This window comes from Sceloporus undulatus, chromosome 1, assembly GCF_019175285.1.
Source record: "Sceloporus undulatus isolate JIND9_A2432 ecotype Alabama chromosome 1, SceUnd_v1.1, whole genome shotgun sequence".
NCBI lineage: Eukaryota > Metazoa > Chordata > Lepidosauria > Squamata > Phrynosomatidae > Sceloporus > Sceloporus undulatus.
Genome location: NC_056522.1, coordinates 371,772,772 through 371,792,521, shown reverse-complemented (window position 1 = coordinate 371,792,521; position 19,750 = coordinate 371,772,772). Strand labels below are relative to the sequence as shown.

The window sequence follows — 19,750 nt, the reverse complement described above, 5'->3', positions numbered from 1 at the left end:
GGCGGAGGGCAAGGTGGAGCCTGCTGCAGGCCCACTGCAGCCCCTGGAGCCCTGTTGGAGTGCTCCAAGGGGCTGCACCGGGCCTCCTAGATGGGCGCCGCCATTTTGTATTTCAAAATGGTGGCCGAAGCGGCGCGAAAACGGGGGGAATCGGCGGCAATCGGTGGCAGGACTGTGCAGGGGCTGGCAGGAAGGCCTTGGCGGGCTGGATCTGGCCTGCGGGCTGCAGGTTGCCGACCCCTGCCCTAGACCTACCCCCCCCCCCCCATTCCCAGTACTAAAACAGTAATAATATTAAAACATTAAAAACATTAAAAACATTAAAAACATTGAACAACCAAAAAATAGGCAGAAACATTGGCGGGGGAAAATAGACAGATGAGGGGACAAATATCTCTATATCTGGGGAGGGTAACTAAGTTGGAAAGGCCTGCCAGAAGAGATCCGTCTTGAGTGCTTTCTTAAAAGCTACCAGAGTGGAAATGTGACGGATCTCCTCTGGCAGGTCATTCCATAGTTTAGGAGCAAGTAGTAGAAAAGGCCTTCTGGGAGACAGATGTTAGCCTAGATTTTTTTGGCTGTAGTAGATTTCTTCCAGAGGACCTTAGTGTGCGGGACAGACAATAGGGAAGAAGGCGTTCCCTCAAGTACTCTTGGCACAAGCCATGTAGGGCTTTAAAGGTAATCACCAACACCTTGTACTTTGCCCGGAAACTAAAAGGCAGCCAGTGCAGGGACTTCAAGACCGGTGTTATATGGTCATTCCTAGAAGTTCCCGTGATCAATCTGGCTGCCATATTTTGTACCAGCTGAAGTTTCCGAACTTGGCACAAGGGCAGCCCCAAGTAGAGCACATTACAGAAGTCCAATCGAGAGGTTACCAGTGCATGTACTACTGTTTCCAGGTCCCTCGGCTCCAGGAAGGGGCGCAGTTGGCGTATCAAACGAAGGTGATAGCAGGCGCTCTTGACTGTCGCAGCCACCTGAGCTGTCAGTTGGAGCGACGAGTCAAGAAGCACCCCCAAGCTGCGAACAGAATCCTTCAGGGGAAGTGTGACCCCATCCAGAACTGGCTGACACAACTCCATTCCTGGATTCGGCGTTCCTATAGCAAGTACCTCCGTCTTATCTGGATTCAGCTTGAGTCGGTTTTCCCTCATCCAGTCCATTACCGCCCCAAGACAAGCATTCAGAGGAGAGATGCCATCCTTAGTCACTGCTTCAGTCCGAGACATAGAGAAGTATATCTGGGTGTCATCAGCGTACTGATAACAGCCCACCCCATGTCTCCAGATGATCTCTCCCAGCGGCTTCATGTAAATGTTGAATAGCATTGGGGACAGAATAGCACCTTGAGGGACCCCTGATTTGAGCTCCCCTTGACCGAACAGAGAATGAACTTTGAACCAGTCAGAGACAACAAATCCTGAGGCTGTAAAGGCCAGTTTTTCCATGGAGTTGTATTGGCTCATCTGTTTAGTATGTGTCTTCTGTGTTGCATGCAAACTGAGATATCAAAGCAGGTGATCTAGGGATTGATTTTTGCCACATTTTTATGCTGCCTTGGCAGCAAGCTCTATTGATTCTAGTTTAAAACAATCTCTCCCTCTTTTTTATGCGTAGAAACCCACAGACATGAGCATTGGCTCCTGCTCCAATCTCATCATGTTTCTGCTCTGGTACCATTCAGTTAAGTCAGAGCTTTCAAAGAGTTATTCTTTGGATTATAACTGAAATGGTTCCTCAAACAGAATGGGGCTGTCCATGCTGTCTAGGAGTTAATATTTGTCTTTGTCAGCGCAACTGCTGGGGTCCAACAACCCTTGTCAGCAACTCAAACGAGTCCTGGAGTTAAATCAGACCCTTGGAGCAGAGCTGGCAAATTTCCAGAAGCCGAAGCGTGGCTCCCAGAGTCCAATTGGGATGACAGCAAACTGGATGTCTTCCAGGAACTGCAGCAATGCAGGAACCTCCAGGGACAAACAGCAAACCGATGCTGTAGCTTCTTCTGATAAACCACCAGAGAAACAAAAGTCCCCAAAGTGCTCTTTATTCACAGTGCTATAATACAATACTAGATCTCTAAAACTCCAAAACATACCAATCCAACTCCTACTTCAAACCCACACCACACCCTTGCAACCCCTGGGTTTATATAGACTCCAGACCATGTGGTCTCTCAAACCCAGTGAGTTCAGGTGTGTAGCCATGCCATGTGTCTCCTCTGCAATCCAGACACATGTTTCATCATCCATGGGTACGTGCACTTGGACATTGAAGTGTCCTTGGCCCAATGAGCATCAGCTGTGGATGATCAGCCTTGCCACTGTGCTGAATGCTCATGGCCAAACACACATCAAGCATTTCCCTGTGTGCTGTGTTTTAACCCTTCAAATCCTGACAGTCTCTTCTATCAGCTAGTCTCTTGTTGCCATCATTTCTCACATGGGTGTGCAACCTTATAAAATAAATGTAGTGACAATAGCATGGTGATTATTGTGGAAGTGTGCCATCTCACTGGGCTTTTGGTAGGGGCAGCAGAGAAAGGAGCAGGGACGAGAGAATAGGCAGAGGTTTGGAGAGCTGGTTACACCAGCCTGACGCAACATTTAAGTACATGTTGTCACTTTGAAGCCAATAGATTGCCATCTACTCTCTCTTTGAAACGAACGGGGGCCCTTTGGTGTCTTTCCTTCAATTTTTACAAGCAAAGGGGCATTTTCTGTAGTTTTCCTGCTCTGGAGAGGAATAAGTTGTTGATGTGTAATCATGTACCCTTTGTTCAGGATATTACAAAATGACATAACTTTGTCTCTAATTAGTATATAAATATTTTTGTTTTTGTTTTTAAAATCTATTTCCTTTCAGGTGTAGCTAACATGTGGCTCTCCAGACATGTTTGGACAACAGCTCTTACCATCATAGGCCTAGATTGGGGCTGATGGGGGCAGCACTTTAGCAACATCTGGAAGTTATCATGTTGTCTGTCACTACTTAGGATGCTCTATCACTCTCTTCCTTTGTCTTTGCAACTCTACATTATACCTGTTGTGTGTGCCTCAGCCCTCAAGTAGGGTTTATACATGGGATGGCTAATTCTTCGAAATGCTGAAGGAAAGAAAGCACTTTGATTGATCCCAGATTCTTGAAGCTTTTGAAGTCTTTCTAAGTAAGATTTTTAGCTTAAAGCTGAGTATATTAAGGGAGATTCAAGAAGTTTCTATATATTGTGATCTAGAACCCCTGGTCCCAAGCATTCTCACTTGAAGAGAGGCCAAAATTATTGTGAGATCTTGGGATGTTGGAACCTTTTAAAATGTGATGTGTGGTCTAGATTTGAACTTGGAGAATTGCTTGGAAGGGTCATACATTCATGGTCTTCAGTTTTTTGAGACTACCACTAAGTCCAACTCACAACATTTGACCTATTCTGTCTTCCTTGTAAAAAAAATAGTGGTAGAACCATTGGGATATGATCCAATTGTAGAGGGAAGTCTACTGAAAGGTAAAAGTACTGTAGAATCAGGTGCAGTTGTTGGGTAGCTTGAGTAAGGTAAATAGAGACACACCTTTTACTTTGGTATTAGAAAAGTAAGAGACTTCGTGGGTTTTAAGTGTTTTTCTCATGCAACATGGGTGAAATAAGTAGGTAAACAGTTGTACAATCTTTGAGAGTCTTTACAAGAAAACCAGAAGAATTGGCTGTACGTTTCCCACTGTGCAGGAAGTTGTGCAATGAACTGGCCCCTTGCTAGAAGCAGCATTCTTGATTTTTCAACTTGTATTTTATCAGAGCTGTTTGTATTGGCTAGTGCCAACCCTGAGGCAACTGGTGTTGGAATGAATTTCAGACAGACTGAAGTAGATGATGTTTGGGGACAAAGGTGCAGACTTTTGCAACCATCCTTGCTCATTTTTAAAAGCTTCCTTCTGCTGCCAACTCCTTTCCCATGCAGGGAGGATATGTACTAAAAGTGACCTTTTTCTTGGGGCGTGTTGCCATGTCTGTTTGTTCAACATGCTAATGGATTTTGAAGTGGTCCTTCTTGTTCGTACCTTGGGTAAATTTTCCATTTTTGATTTTATTTTGCACTTGTGTTTAACCTGGCGTGGCATACATATTGTGCAAGTGCTTGTTTTTCTCATATAATAATAGATCTTTTTTAATGGTTATGAGGAGTAGGTGCATGTGTTTCCCTTATTGATTCACTGGAAGGAATATCATATCATACAGGTTGAGTCCGCCTTATCCAGAATTCGAAAATATTGCAAAATCCAAAATTGTCCACATGGGTGGCTGAGACAGTGACACCTTTGCTTTCTGATTGTTTCAGTGTGCACAAACTTTGTTTCATGTTTTAAAATATTAAAAATTATAGTTTTTTGTGGGTTTTTCGGGCCATGAGGCCACGTTCTAAAAAAGTTTATTCCTGATGTTTCACCAGCAGCTGCAGCTGGCATCTTCAGAGAATGCTGACATGGAAGAGAGTGGGGTATATATACTGTTGGTTGAGGGGAAGCGATTTGACATGTTAATCTGTGTATTGTTCTGTTGTTGAATGGCAAAGCCTCAGGGTGTCTATTTAATTAATGATCCATTTTCTGCTGGGACCCCCCCTTACCCTGAGTGATTTCTCATTTGTACTTGCTGGTTCTTGATTTTGGTGTTCTTCTGGACTGGTAGCCAAAATTTGGCGCGTTCCCGATGGGCCCTATCGGGCACCGTCATTACTTGCACGGGGGGCACTTCCTGATGCGCCTTGCCCATTGCACATAACGAGGGCGGTGCCCTATACAGATGGGTGCCACCATTTTGACGTGATGGACACCTAGCGTCTGCACGTCTCGGCACCCTTGTGATGTCGCAAGGGCACCATTGGTGCCTTGCAACGTCACAATGGCACCACAAGAAGAACCCGCCTTTTGCGGGTTCTTCTTGCTGCGCAAGGGAACCGCGCAGTTTGTCCGCTGCAGTTCCCTTGTGCAGCAACCATGGGTGCCGGCAGACCGCCCTTTTTGGCGGTCTGTAAAGCACCTTTATTTACTTTAAGGGTTTCTTCTTTCCTGTTGAAGTTGTCCAGGTGTTTATGAATTTCACTGGCTTCCCTGTGCATTCAGACATGATAGTTGTTGGCATGGTCCAGAATTTCATGTTTTATGTCCAGGATGGTTTATAACATGTTTTACTACTGCTGATTTTTCTGGCTGACCCAGTCTACAGTGTCTCTTATATTCCTCAATTTGTGTTTGAACACTGTGTTTGGTGTTCCCTATGTAGACTTGTCTGCAGCTGCATGGTATGCGGTAAACCCCTGCGGCTGTGAGAGGGTCTCCCCTGTCCTTTGCTGAGCACAGCATTTACTGGATTTTCTTGGTTGGTTTGTACAAAATCATTTTTACATTCAGCAAATGCCTAAAGCATTATCCTCAGCTGCTGCAAATATGTGATCGTACTCGTACAATCATAGAGTTGGAAGAGACCACAAGGGCCAGCCTGTCCCAATCCATTCTGCCATGCAGGAACATAAAATCAAAGCACTCCTGACAGATGACCATCCAGCCTCTGTTTAAAAACCTCCAAAGAAGGGACTCCACTTCAATCCAAGGTAGCATATTGCAATATGAAACAGCTCCTACCATCAGGAAGTTCTTCCTAAAGTTTAGGTGAAATTTCTTTTCCTATAGCTTAAATGTATTATTCTGTGTCCTACTCTCTGTAGCAGCAGAAAACAAGTTTGCTCCATCCTCAATATGACATCTTTTCAAATATTTAAAAATGGCTATCATGTCACCTCTTAACCTTTGCTTTCCCATGCTAAATATACTCAGTTCCCTATACTCATTAGGCATCGTTTCCAGATCTTTTACCATTTTGGTTGCCCTCCTCTGGATATGCTCCAACTTGTCTACATCCTTTTTGAATTGTGATGCCCAGAACTGGCCACAATATTCCAGGTGAGATCTGACCAAAGCAGAATAGAGTGGTAATATTACTGCCCTTGATCTCAACAGTATTCTTCTGTTGATGCAGCCTAGAATTGCTTTGGCTTTCTTAGCTACTGCATCACATTGCAGATTCATGTTCAGCCTGTGGTCATCTTGTCAGGCCTGCAAACCTCTGCCTCTGTTCTTAGCAGGGAGTCCCCTACCACCACTACACATCTCTGAGGATTGGCAGGGGCCATTCCATGTGCAGAATCTTTTAAGGTCACTTGCGTGTTCTTTGAGGATTGACACAGTTGCTCTTGTTGCTATTCCTCATCAAGTCTGATATTATTGAGAGCTTGGGATCGATTCTATAGCTCCAGACTCACAGAATGAACCCAGATCCTTCTACATGCTGCATTCCATCAGATGTCTACTTCCTGAGGAACTGACCTGTGTGTTGTTCTTTCAGGACAGTATGTTCATCCCTGTCCAAGAAAACCCCATGCTCCCTATTATGCTGAAGAGTAGATACACTGGCTTGTTTTCTCTCTTGTTCTCTCTAATCGGTGTTTATAAGACTCTATAAAACAGATTTCCCTATATACACATGTTTAGGGAACAAAAATTATAAACCAAGTGGTAAGAGTTTAAATAAGAGTGTCATGCAGAAAGTTCAGCTTGTGATTCCCCCCTCCCAAATTGTGTGCATAATCAGCAAAGTGATGGTTTACAGCAGCAGTAATTGGTAGTAATATCTGTGGTGGCACAGAACCTGGCACCCAAATCTATAAAGTTTTTACTTTGTAAAAGAGGAGGTAAGAATTGGACATATGCTAGTAAATTTGTTCAGGAACTCACAGAAATTTTCCTTTTTGGCGAACTGGTGGTCTCCCTTCTGTAACTCCACTTGGTAATCTTGCTTCTGGACCATCCCAAATGTTCCAGAAGAACTGTACAGTTTTGAACAGTCCCTTGTCCCTTTAACGTGCACTCAGTTGTTATCTGAGAAGAGAGAGCAAGCACTTGAAATATGTTTCTGAAGTCTGCTTGAATACAATGAAGTTGTCATCCAAATATTTAGGTTGAATATGCAAAGCCATGTAAACCAGAGACATTAGCCTTCCCCCTTAATTCACATTCCCCACTCCAGTACCTATTCTTGCCAATTTTGTTCAGTTGTGCAGGAGGTAGATGAGCAGAGACTTTTTTTTGTATGAACTACCCCTCTGCTGTCTTATAGTTGTAAGCGGAATGATTTCAGAAAATTTTAGCTGGTTTTCTCATAAATCAGTGGCTTTCATAACTGAATACCCTTAGGGAACTTGGGCACATGAAATGTGCTGCTTTACTAGTTTGCTTATCTATCTATCTATCTATCTATCTATCTATCTATCTATCTATCATCATTTCATCTCTGCATCCCTGTGCTGTTCTAAATTATTGTCTGGAATCCTGTTGGTGTCTTTTGCATGTGTAAGTTTTTCTACAGAAGTAGTTAGACATTTTTGTCTGATATACTGTCCACACCGAGTTCAGGTTTGCAAAAGCAGAGTTACACATGCAGTGCCTTTGTGCTTGCAAGTATGCGTGGCATATGGATGCAGATTTCACATTTGGTAGTGCATTTCATGTCTTGTTTCAATTGAACAACATTGCCATTCACCATAAGGGTTGGGAAGCACAATTAATGCATAAATCTGTATGTGGATGAAGGATCTCAGCTATCATTTTTAGGGTTTTTATGAAAATAAAATGTGATACGCTGGAAAATATAGAGTGGTATAATGGGTAGAGCAGAAAGACTGATAGTTGGAGGGTCAACTCAAGATCTCCCCCTCCCCCCCAGAAGTTTTATTGGATGACCTTAACCTGTCACACAAGTTTTAAAGGTAAAAAGTGTGTGTGTGTGTGTGTGTGTGTGTGTGTAGACTAGTCATGCTTCCTGAAATCTGGAGGATGGATCAGATCAAAATGTAGCAATTGAAAAGCAACTCAGTATAAACTACCTTTAGATCATGCTAAGAAGAACAAGAGACAAGCGTGATGGATATATAATTTATTCCCAATGCTACCTAACAGCTTTATTTTTGGGGGTACTTTGAGAAGCAGTGTTTTTTAAAATATGTGTGCTATTGCAACAAAGGAACTTTTTGGCTTTGTTCACTAGGTCATGGAAAACATTTCAACTTATTCCACAAACACTGTTGAACTGCAAGTGGCATCTACAAAGAAGGGACATACCTATTCCTGAGAGAATGTGATGAGCAATCCAAATACTGTATCTATATTTATTTGAATACTCATGTTGGCTTGCCAAAAACACTAGCCTTTGGCAAGCAAAAATCCTCTCCGGATGACTATGACAAAGCTTGTATAAGTTGGGAAGGGCTCAACATTTTCTTTCCCTTCCCCCTTTAGAGTCTGTAGGGTAGATGTAAGATGGAAGGCTGATATGATGCAGTTATAAAGTTATTCCCAAGACATGTTGGCTCTCTTCATCTGTGGAATTGATTCAGCAATTAGCCAAATGCAAAATTGCCTCTACTCTAACTGTTACCATTTGTAAAGTACAAATGACTCTAGATTTGATAGCACTGTGTACCATATATACTGTGTCTTTAGTGCTGAATAAATCTCCCTGCTGAAGACAGTAAAAAGGTATTGGGAAGACTTCCTCAATTATAGTATCATTTCATTGGCCTTGTCTTCTGCATTTTTGTTTTTAGTTTTTCTAGGGAGCTCAGAGTAGCTAACATGGTTTCCCTGACTTTAGTTCTCCCAACAGCCCTGTAAGATAGGTTCTGAGACATGGCGTGTATCTCTCAGTCATTTAATGAGTTGCATCCCTCAGTGAAGACCTGAACCAGAGACTCCTGTTCCTATTGTGGTCCCCATTTTTAGTTCTTGGCTTGTTCTCACTAGAAGTAACACTGGCTAAACTGAGGCTGTTGTACTTTAGGCATATCAAGAGATGACATGAATGCCTAGTGTTTGCAAGACCTGAATAGGGCTGTTGATGACTGGACTCCGATAGGGTTGTCATAAATCAAAGTCAAACGAGAGAGGTGAAACAAGTCCAATTCGTGATCCAAGAGTGGTCAAGTCCGGTCTTTGGTCAATGTCCGTAATGGTCAGAGATTCTAAATCTAACAAAGCGAAGTTCCTCGAGCTGCTTGCGTGGCGGAATGAAGGAACTGAAGAGGAGCGGGCCACCAGGGGCTTTATATACGGGATGGGCGGGGCTACCGCCAAAAAGTTGCAAAGAGACTGCAGAAAGTTACATGACTTTCTGCCCAGAGATTCTAGTAGTTTCCGAGTTTGCTGCGCATGCGCAGAAATAACCCATTTGTGTGATTCGCAGAGACCACGAAGAAGAAACAGTACTTCATGTAGTTTATGATAAATCCAGCACCAAACACCGGGATGGTTGGGAAGTACACATTGTGGGCTGCTAATTTTTCTGGAAGTTGCAAAAGTCGTATTCATGCTACTATCCTAACCTGAACACATATGATCTTGACTTATTTTGGAATCTAAGCTGGGTTGGGCCTTGGACTTGGTAGTACTCAGAAGGCAGACATTCTGGGAGTACCAAGGATCTTCTGGATAGGGCTAGGAAAGAAGCTGCCTGAAGGGAGCTTCTTGGATTCCTATTTTGTGAGCCGTTTCATACATTAGCAGAAAAAACTGGAACCATCTAATAAAACCTTATAGAAAGGAGAGATGGGCCTCAGATGTATTGGGAGGGGGAAAGGTTTTATTGCCATAAATAGTCTGTAGTAGCTATTTCTTAAAATAAAACTCTTTTCCATACACCCAGACTCTGTCTCTCCTTTGCATCAGGTTTTAGCACATTGTTGTTGTCATTGTATACCTTGAAGTTGTTTCCGACTTGTGGCTTTCCTAAAGCAAATCTGTCATGGGGTTTTCTTGGCAAGATTTGTTCAGATGAGGTTTGCCATTGCCTTCCTCTAAGGCTGAGAGCATGTAACTTGTCCAAGTGGGTTTCATGGTTGAGCAGAGAATCGAATCCTGGTCTCCAGAGTTGCAGTCCCAACAAAACCACCCCCTAGGTTTGCCACCAAGTATTCCTTTGCATCAGATTCCATTGTGCAAATGTTGACACACTCTTATTCTGAGAGGAACAGAATAACTGCCTGTGTCAAAGCGTTTAGGAAGTTCCACAGGTGCATTTCCCGCATTACAGTCTGCTTGATGATGGGGCAAACCTGTTGGATAACCCACCAATCCAACCCCCTGGAGCTCTGCAGGCATAAAAACCTCACCCTTTCTGGAACACTATTGCTTTACCAAAGGATACAGCACAGCACCTGTTGCAGTCATTTCCTATTGTTGAAAGAGAGTCCTATTTATATTTTTGGTGTGCTAGATTTGGAGTGGGTTAGAGATAGAAGGGCCAGTTGCAACACCCTCCAGACCTACAAAATGATTCTTATATTCACTGATAGAATATCAGATAGAGTCAGAAGAGACCACAAGGGCCATCCACTCCAAGCCCTTTTATGCAGGGATACACAATCAAAGCACTCCCAACAGATGGCCATCCAGACTCTTTTTGGCATGAGCATTTTCAGGGACACCACTGTAGACAATGTAGGAGCAAACCCGCTCTGTCCAGGAACTTCTCTAAGGGAGACTAGCTCTGCTAATTGATATCAAACTGGTTGTATATCTGGTGAACTAGTTCTCCTTGTTCCCATAATATTTTTTTGGTAAGGCAGGAGAGTTTAGCAAAAGATACAGGTGTAAGTATTTGTTTTTGTCTTACCATTGGCATACAACTCAGGGTGAAAGAGTCTGCAGGACCATTCAAACAGGATTTGCCTCAGTCAGATTACCAGAGGGGTGTGTGTGTGTGTGTGGAGAAATTAAATACAGTACAGTGAGCCCTTGATATCCACTGGGGTTTGGTTCTAGGACCCCCTGTTGATACCAAATTCTATGAATGCTCAAGTCCCATTAAATACAGTGGCATAGTTAAATGGTGTCCCTTACAGAAAATGGCAAAATCAAGGTTTTGCTTATTGGAATTTATATATTTGTTTAATTTTTTTTGATAATAGACTTTATTGAATTTTATCATAAAATACACAAATAATTTAAACAGCAACACAATTGTCTTCATGTTTTTCTGAACCATGTTGTATCTTCCTTTTGCTCATATAGTTTGAAGAGTGTGCTTTGATTTGTTAAATATTTTCAAGGCAGGGATGGTTGAATCTGTGGATAAAAAGCTGAGGATATGGAGGGCTGACTGTAACTTCTTCTTCAATTAAATTCTACACCAAGAGATGCAGATGTATACCATCCCTGTGTTTCCTCTCTCATGGGGATCGTGTGTAAGAAGGAAAACTATGGAAGTAGAGGAGCACTAATATTCTTTATTGTTATGCCCCACCCAATGTCTCCACCCTCATATTCCAGTTTATGTCTCTGCTCATGGCCATTTATTTCTCCTCCAAATCTGCCACCTTCGCATTGCAAGTATCCTTCTTTCTTGGGTAGCTTTGCCCATCTTCTCTTCTGGCATCCTGCAGTGCAGGGAACTTACTGTAAAAGTTGCTTATATCTTTTTTCTGCTGATAAAAACCCACTTCTTTTTTTTTAAAGCCTTTGTGTTACATACAGTTGGCCCTTGGAACTCAAAGGCAGCTAACAGCAACAACAACAACAAGAATTAAAAATTGCACTTTTCTTCACCTCCCTTTTTCTGCCCTTGATCAAAATTAATTTTCAAACTCCTTTGGTCAAGGACCCAACTCTGTTACTGATGATACTACTCTGTAAAATACAATGTGTAATGGTAGCTTTGTATGCATTAGAATTGGAGCTGGCTAGTTAAGTTTCATTTTGAATTGCAACTTCCAGATTTCCCCAGTCAGCATTCTAGAAGATGTAGTCCAACAAAGTTACATTTCTGAAATTTCATAGGTACAACTCAAGTTTACATGGGTACAAACCAAAGCTCTGCATGTAGATTTTGAACTTAGGATGTGGCTATCTGATTTGTGCAAATTTCATTTTCTTTTTTGCCTTTCCCTCCCCCACTCTCTATTTGTACATTTCCTTTAGACCAAACATAGTGGTTTAGTTGGTTTATTAGCCTGCATACATATACTGTAATCATGTATTTCAAAAGTTTTTCTTCCTTCTTAAATCCAGTCTAACTTGCTCACTATGACCTTCTTCTGAAACTACTTATTGTTTTGTTTCTTGACTTTGTAGATCAGGGGTGAAGCATGTTTTATCGGTTTGCCCCCAAGCCAGCCATTTTGCCCTTTATCCAGAGTGAGTAGCAGACTTCTAAGAGAGGAATTCACCCAGTCTGCTGCTCCAGTTGCCCACTGATGGAGCATAACACAGATTGGGAGGCTCCACCATCTGTAATTTTCTTCACACTTCACAGTTGTAGGTTTCAGTTTAGCTACCATGACTCTATCCTATGGAATCTTGGGATCTGTATTTTCATGTTATATTTAGAATGCTCAGTCAGGGAGCTCTTGTGCCCAGGATTCCCTGGGGTGTAGCCATTACAGCCAAAGTGGAGCCAAAGTACTATAACTCATTGCCAGTTACCCTACGGATTGTAACATTCCCAGGCTTTGGAAGAGGGATCAGCTACTATGCACCGGAGTAGTCATATAAGTAATTGCTATCACTCTTTCTAAGCTTCATAGCCATAACAGTTGCTGAAGCCACAAAGTAAAGGATGGGAAGGTGATTTGAAAGGTAGCAAAGAACATCCCCCCCCCCTTGCAGAAGAGGCAGAGGTTCAGAGTAGCCTACATCACTTCTTTTCAAAGCCCTAGAATTTCAGTGGTTTGAAGGAAAATGTTTGCAGAACGCTCAGCTCACTGCAAGGCCTCTAGTAGTAGAGATGATTACCTTTGTTTATGTAGGTTACCTTGGAGCCACAGCTCAAGCAGATACCCATTTGTGAGTATGTTTGTGTGGGATAGCAGTGTTGGTAGGAGAGGGTTATGTCACCTAGTGCCTCCTTGCATGGTCCAACTGACTTGGGGAGGTTTTCTGAAGCCTCTGTTCTTAGGGACTGGAAGGCAGGGGCTCTCAAAGAAGTACTTCCCAAATTATCTGGTGTGCCAGACAGGTTTCCCCTGCTATGTGTTTGGAACTAGTACCATATTTGTGCCATATTATTATTATATTCATATAGTTTCCAGGAAATTCATCACAACCCAAAAGGTGTGATGGCCAATGGATGAGCCCCAGGCTGCAGACCACAATTTTTGAATAGCACTGTCCCAAAGGGTCTTTCTTTCCTTGCCACCAGTTAGAGAAAAGTGGTTGGTGTGGGGAGAAAGTTTGATAGGGGAGGGAAGGGAAGGGAAGGGAAAGCTTTCAAATTGGTATGGGGAGGGGAAGGAATATAGATAAGCAGGGAGAGAGAAGGAAAAGGGTGAAGAAGGGGTGCAAGAGGAAAAGTTAGGGAGAGGCGTGAAGAAATGAGAATGAGAATTTCCTTCACTTTTCATGTTATTAATATTAGCATTGGTGGTGCTAATGTGGTATGATTGGTGTTGTTGATACTGGCTGATAACATGCAGGCATATACCATTTTTTTCTAAGCATGGCACTCAAGGTGGCTTACAAATTATTAAAACCAGTACAGATTTTAAACATACCAAATATCAAAATGCACATCCACCCATACCCACAGAGTTTATAGTTTAAATTTCACTAAAGGACAGGATATAAAAAGTTGCACCATTATAAGCCTATCACTGTGAATTCATAAAAGTCTGGTGAAATTGGAAAGTCTTCACCTGCCAGCAGAAGGAAAGCAACGAGGAAGCCATACTAGCTTCTCTAAGGAGAAGAGTTCTAAATCTGGGAGCAGACACCAGGAAGACCCTCTCTTGCATTCTCTGCAAGCCAGCCTGGGATGGAGGTGGGAGAGAGAGAAGGACTTCTCCTGAACAGCTTATGAGCACAACAAGGCTCAGTTTTACATCTACTTTGTTGTATATTTTCATGGATTACTCCTTGCACTAATAAATTAATTTACTATTCCTCGGGAAACTCTCACTTATACAAAGTAGGCGCTTCCATTTTGCATCATGTGCAGGGTAACTCTTTCATCCCCCCTCCCTTGAAAAAGCCATAGGTAGAAAATAAAGCCTGAAGGGGCCTGCTGTTTGTTGCTTTCTTTTATTTAATTGAAGTTTGAGTGCAAAATGTCAGATTTTTACACTCAGGTGGTTTCTCTTTCAGCTGTGAGAGCTGTGTGGAGCTGCTGTTTGTCCGAGGGGCTGGGAACTGCCAGGAGTGTGACACCCCTTTGCGGAAAAGCAACTTCAGAGTGCAACTCTTTGAGGACCCAGCTGTTGACAAGGAGGTGGAAATCCGGAAGAAGGTGTTGAAAATGTAAGTATTGTAAATAAGAGAACCTTCCTCTGTTTTGCCCCTTTAGGTTACACTTAACTTTAGCTATATTTCTGGAAGGGATATGTATAATGGTACTATAAACCATTATGTATTAAAAACTCTCTGAAGGCATCTTTCCATGGAGACCAAGCTAAGCAAAGATTACAGTTCATACTGATTTCTGAAGAGACAGTCATGATAGTCTGTTGTAGCTGAAACAGTAAGAGAGTCCTGTGGTACCTTTAAGACTTTGTTGTTGGGTGCCTTCTAGTCATTTCTGAATTATGATGACCCTAAAACAACCCTATCATGGGTTTTCTTGGCAACATCTATCATGAAGATCTTTGGCATTGTGTTCATATGAGCTTGAAAGAATGTGACTTCCCAAGGTCACTCAGTGAATTTCTGTGGCTGAGTCTTGATCTCAAATCTTAATCTCCAAGAGTTTTTGTCCACCATTCAAACCACTACAGTTCTCTGGTTTACCTTTAAAACCAGCAGATTTATTATGGCATGTGGAAACACAAGCCATATTTGTAGGTGCATGGTGTGTAGTATTGGAGCTTCAAGTATAAACATTATACTGCCCACATAGTTGCCAGTGTGAAACAGACAATGAGGTGAAAGCAAATTTAGTTAGTACAGTTTGTAGCAGTGACAATTACATTAACACAAACATCTTGGCACAAAGCTGCATGGTAAGAATCTGTTATCTGATACAAATTTCTACTAGAATATTATCAGAAGTTATTCTGGAAAGCAATAATGAACAGTCTGATCATTACCTTCTTTAGTACAAAGCAGAATATAATAATAATTTTAATTTGTACATGTCTGTACATCATTGCATGTTGCAATCTTCTCAATTCTTCAGACTGGTGGCTAAGCACCTTTTAGCATTGCCTTGTTGTGCTGGAACATTTAAAAGCTTGATTGTTAACATGCAGACATTTTATGATAAAGGAGCCCCTAGAAGCAACTTATTGCCCATATTCCCTATCTTCAAAAAGGGGAAAAAAGAGAATCCAAACAATTATCATCCAGTTAGTCTGACATCAATACCAGGAAAGATTCTGGAGCAGATCATTAAACAGAGAGTCTGTGAACATCTAGAAGGCAATGCCATAATCACAAAAAGTCAACATGGGTTTCAGAGAAACAAGTCATGCCAGACAAATCTGATCTCTTTCTTTGATAAAATTACCAGCTTGGTAGATGAAGGGAATGCTGTGGATATAGTATATCTTGATTTCAGTAAGGCATTTGACAAGGTTCTCCATGATATTCTTGCAAATAAGCTTGTAAAATGTGGGCTAGACAAAGTAACTGTTACATGGATCTGTAATTGGTTGACCGGCCGAACCCAAAGGGTGCTCAGCAATGGCTCCTTTTCATCCTGGAGAGAAGTGACCAGTGGGGTCCCACAGGGCTCTGTCCTGGGCCCAGTGTTATTCAACATCTTTATCAATGGCCTGGATGACAGAATTGGGAGCATACTTATCAAATTTGCAGATGACACCAAATTAGGGGGAATAGCTAATACCCCAGAGGACAGTATCAAGATTCAAAATGACCTGAATAGTCTAGAAAGCTGGGCCAAAGCTAACAAAATGAAATTCAACACAGAGAAATGTAAGGTATTGCACTTAGGGCAGAAAAATGAAATGCACAGATATAGGATGGGAGACACATTGCTGAATGAAAGTACATGTGAAAGGGATCTAGGAGTCCAAGTAGACGATAAGTTGAACATGAGTCAACAGTGCGATGCGGCAGCTAAAAAGGCCAATGCAATTTTAAGCTGCATCAATAAAAGTATAGTGTCTAGATCAAGAGAAGTAATAGTGCCATTGTATTCTGCTCTGGTCAGGCCCCACTGGAATATTGTGTCCAGTTCTGGGCACCACAATTCAAAAAGGACATTGAGAAATGGGAGCGTGTCCAGAGGAGGGCAACTAAAATGGTGAAAGGTCTGGAAACCTTGCCCTATGAGGAACGACTTAGGGAGCTGGGGATGTTTAGCCTGGAGAAGAGAAGGTTAAGAGGTGATATGATAGCCCTGTTTAAATATTTGAAAGGATGTCATATTGAGGAGAGAGCAAGCTTGTTTTCTGCTGCTCCAGAGAACAGGACCCGGAACAATGGATGCAAGCTACAGGAAAAGAGATTCCACCTCAACATTAGGAAGAACTTCCTGACAGTAAGGGCTGTTCGCCAGTGGAATACACTCCCTCAGAGTGTAGTGGAGTCTCCTTCCCTGGAGTTCTTTAAGCAGAGGCTGGATTGCCATCTGTCGGGGATGCTTTGATTTGGATTTCCTGCATGGCAAGGGGTTGGACTGGATGGCCCGTGCGGTCTCTTCCAACTCTATGATTCTATGATTCTATTGGTCAATATATGTAGAACAGTGAGTGTACATATTTTGTTTGTGTTTTAACAAGAAGTTGTAGAAACAGGACTTTAAAAAAAATACAACTATAACTGTTTGGTTGACAAATCTGCAGTGTAATGTGTTCAAATTTTAACATATTTACACACTGTTTTATTTACAGAATAAATAAATGGTATTTGACAATTTATTTTTCTGCATTTAAGTATTCTCTTCTACTTATGTCTCCCCCCGCCTCCATTTTCTTTTTCCATTGTCTATTCACTCCTATTTGGAGTATGCGCCCCAGGATCCTATCTTTCTTACATGCTACCTATAGGGCCTAGTGTAGTTATTCTGGAAAGCAATAATAATAGTAATAATGATAATCTAATTATTCTATTCTCCTTTTGGTTTGGTAATAATGTATTGTCAGTTACTTCATTCATATAGATTTAAGGAACTGTAAGGGTGTACCATCATGGTGTGATGGTTTGAGTAAGATACTGAGAGACCAGGGTTCGAGTCCTGGCTCGACCCTGGAAACCCACTGGGTGACCTTGAGCAAGTCACACTCTTTCAGACTCAGAGGATGACAATGGCAAACCCCTTCTAAAGAAACTTACCAAGAAAACCATATGATAGGTTCGCCTTAGGGTCACCATAATTCAGGAATGACTTAAAGCCAGACAGCAACAATCATAAGGGAAAGTTACCTCCCCACATTTGGGTTCAAGATTGAAGGCATTAGTTAACTGAAGATAACAGCTGATTTATATTGTGCCTTCAAGCTGCATGTCAACTTATAGGTTTTTCTTAGACAAGGAATACTCATAGGTGGCTTTGCCAGTTCCTTCCTCTGAATTATAACCTATAGCACCTGGTATTCCTTAGTGGTCTCTCATCCAAGTACTAACCAGGGCTGTCCCTGCTTAGCTTCCAAGATCAGAGAGGATCTGGTGCCTCTAGGGTATTAGACATGCTTGTTCAGATATCCTGCATTCATATTGAGCAATCTGAATTAAAATTGAAACTAAACTTTCAATTCATTTCCTTCCCTGTAGAGAGGAATGTGGAAAAAATTGAGTTTAGGTATCAGTCCACAGTGCATTTTTCATCCTAGTTGTTCAGCTCGTACATGGAAAATATCATACAAAGAGCAGGTTTAGACTTAGAAGAAGGAGGAGTGAAGATAGGGGGAAGGAACATCAACATATCAGCAGATATGCAGATAATACCATATTGTTAATGGAAAACATCATAGACTTGGAAGAATTAGTAAGGAAGGTCAAAGAAGAAAGTGGAAAGGCAGGTTTGCTGCTGAACATACAAAAATAATGACCATGTAGAATCTACATAAATTCAACGTAGATAATGAAGAAATCAAAATAGTTTAGGATTTCCCATATCTTGGATCATACACTGATCAGAACGGCGACTACAGTCAAGGAATAATAAGGCTAGGAATGGGAAGGGCAGTAATAAAACTAGACAAGATCCTAAAGTGTAAAGATATACAACTGAGCACTAAAGATAGAATTGTCCAGTCCTTCATATTCCCCATTACCATGTACAGATGTGAGCACTGAACAGTGAAGAAGTGGATAAAAAGACAGTCAACTCATTGGAGATGTGGTGCTGGAGAAGAGTGCTGAGCATACAGTGGAGGAGCCAAAAGGACAAATAAAGGGGTCCTTGAGGAGATCAGACCTGAACTCTACCTGGAGGACAAGATGATCAAATTGAGGCTGTTGTACTTTGACCATATCACAAGAAGACATGACTCATTGGCTAAAACAATAATGCTAGGAAAGATACAGGACAGTATAAAGATTGCATGCCAGATGGATAGACTCAGGGGCCATTCACACTACCTTTTAAATCAGTTTTGAAATCGATTCTTCTGTTAAGGAAAAAGCAACATGGGATATACAGTGAAAGAAATAATGTATGTGAGAGTCAGGATGACTCAGCAGAAGCTATTAGAAGTCACACAGGTGTAAAAGGTAATGCAATTTGCAAGTCCTAAATGCCAAGGACAGAAATGCAAAGTGGATAATTGAACACACCTGAGAATTGTTTAAGTGGACAAGGTGAAATGATGAAATCATTAATTGTGGGATGAACCAAGAGAACCAATGAAATGGTTGTACATGCCCACTGGGTGGAAACTGACAAGAGTGGGTGGTGTTTTTCCAATGACTATAATAATGGCTATGAATCCCAATGTATTTTGTGGGTAGTAGTAGTGGATAGTAGTGAGGAGTTGTATTGGAGAGTTTTGGAGCTGTATATAGTAGAATAAAGTAGATCTTTTATATAAGACTACTGAGTTGTCTGGTGTCTTGGGTGAAGATACAAGAGCCAGCTGGATCCTGAAGAAGTGTGAAGACTTCTGTGGAAGCAAGAGTGAGAAGGCTTGGAGAGTTTGTCAGGGTCTTCAGCCTATTCTCTGTAACTCTGCTGCTTTAGAGCAAAGCTTTAACCACTGACCAAAACTGGTCAGCGCCGGTGCGTAACAAGGTGGTGAGTTCGAGCCAGAGGTGAAGAGCTACAACTTCCATCATCCCTGACATCTTCCACGTGAAGTTCATATTGGGCCCGATTCTAAAATCTGTCTTTTCTGAAAAGACCCAGGTTCCGCGAAATATGAACTTGCACTCGATCACGGCAAATTCAGGGAATGATTACGGTCAGAGGGCGGGCAGAGGTCAGAGCATTCCCTCCTCTCATCCGAGGGGAGGGGGAGGAGGAAAGAGCCGAAGGAAAAAGGGGGATCTGGAGGCAAAGGTTGACAGGAGGCAAAAAGGGGGTGACTGACGGGGTCAGTTCAGGGCAGGTCAAGGGGCTACAGCAAGGCAAGCCTCTGCTCTTCAGCAGAGACCTTTTCCCTTTGGATTTTATTTTTTTTTTTAATTATTTTTCTCTGTCTATGCGCATATTTTTTCCTTTGGAATGACTGCTGCAATGTGAATGAATGTTACAATTCAAATGAATGTTACAATTCAAATGAATGTTACAATTCAAATGAATGTTACAATTCAAATG

The 19,750-nt window shown here is 42.0% G+C and overlaps 1 protein-coding gene across 2 annotated transcripts in view; it reads left to right on the top strand.

Moving 5' to 3' along the window:
* Nucleotides 1-19,750, top strand: part of MNAT1 (MNAT1 component of CDK activating kinase) — a 184,401-nt gene that overhangs the window by 39,060 nt on the left and 125,591 nt on the right. For both annotated transcript variants that reach the window (XM_042445482.1, XM_042445481.1), the window contains exon 2: nucleotides 14,182-14,334. In XM_042445482.1, the coding sequence (XP_042301416.1) occupies nucleotides 14,182-14,334 (153 nt within the window). The remainder of the gene's footprint in view (nucleotides 1-14,181; nucleotides 14,335-19,750) is intronic.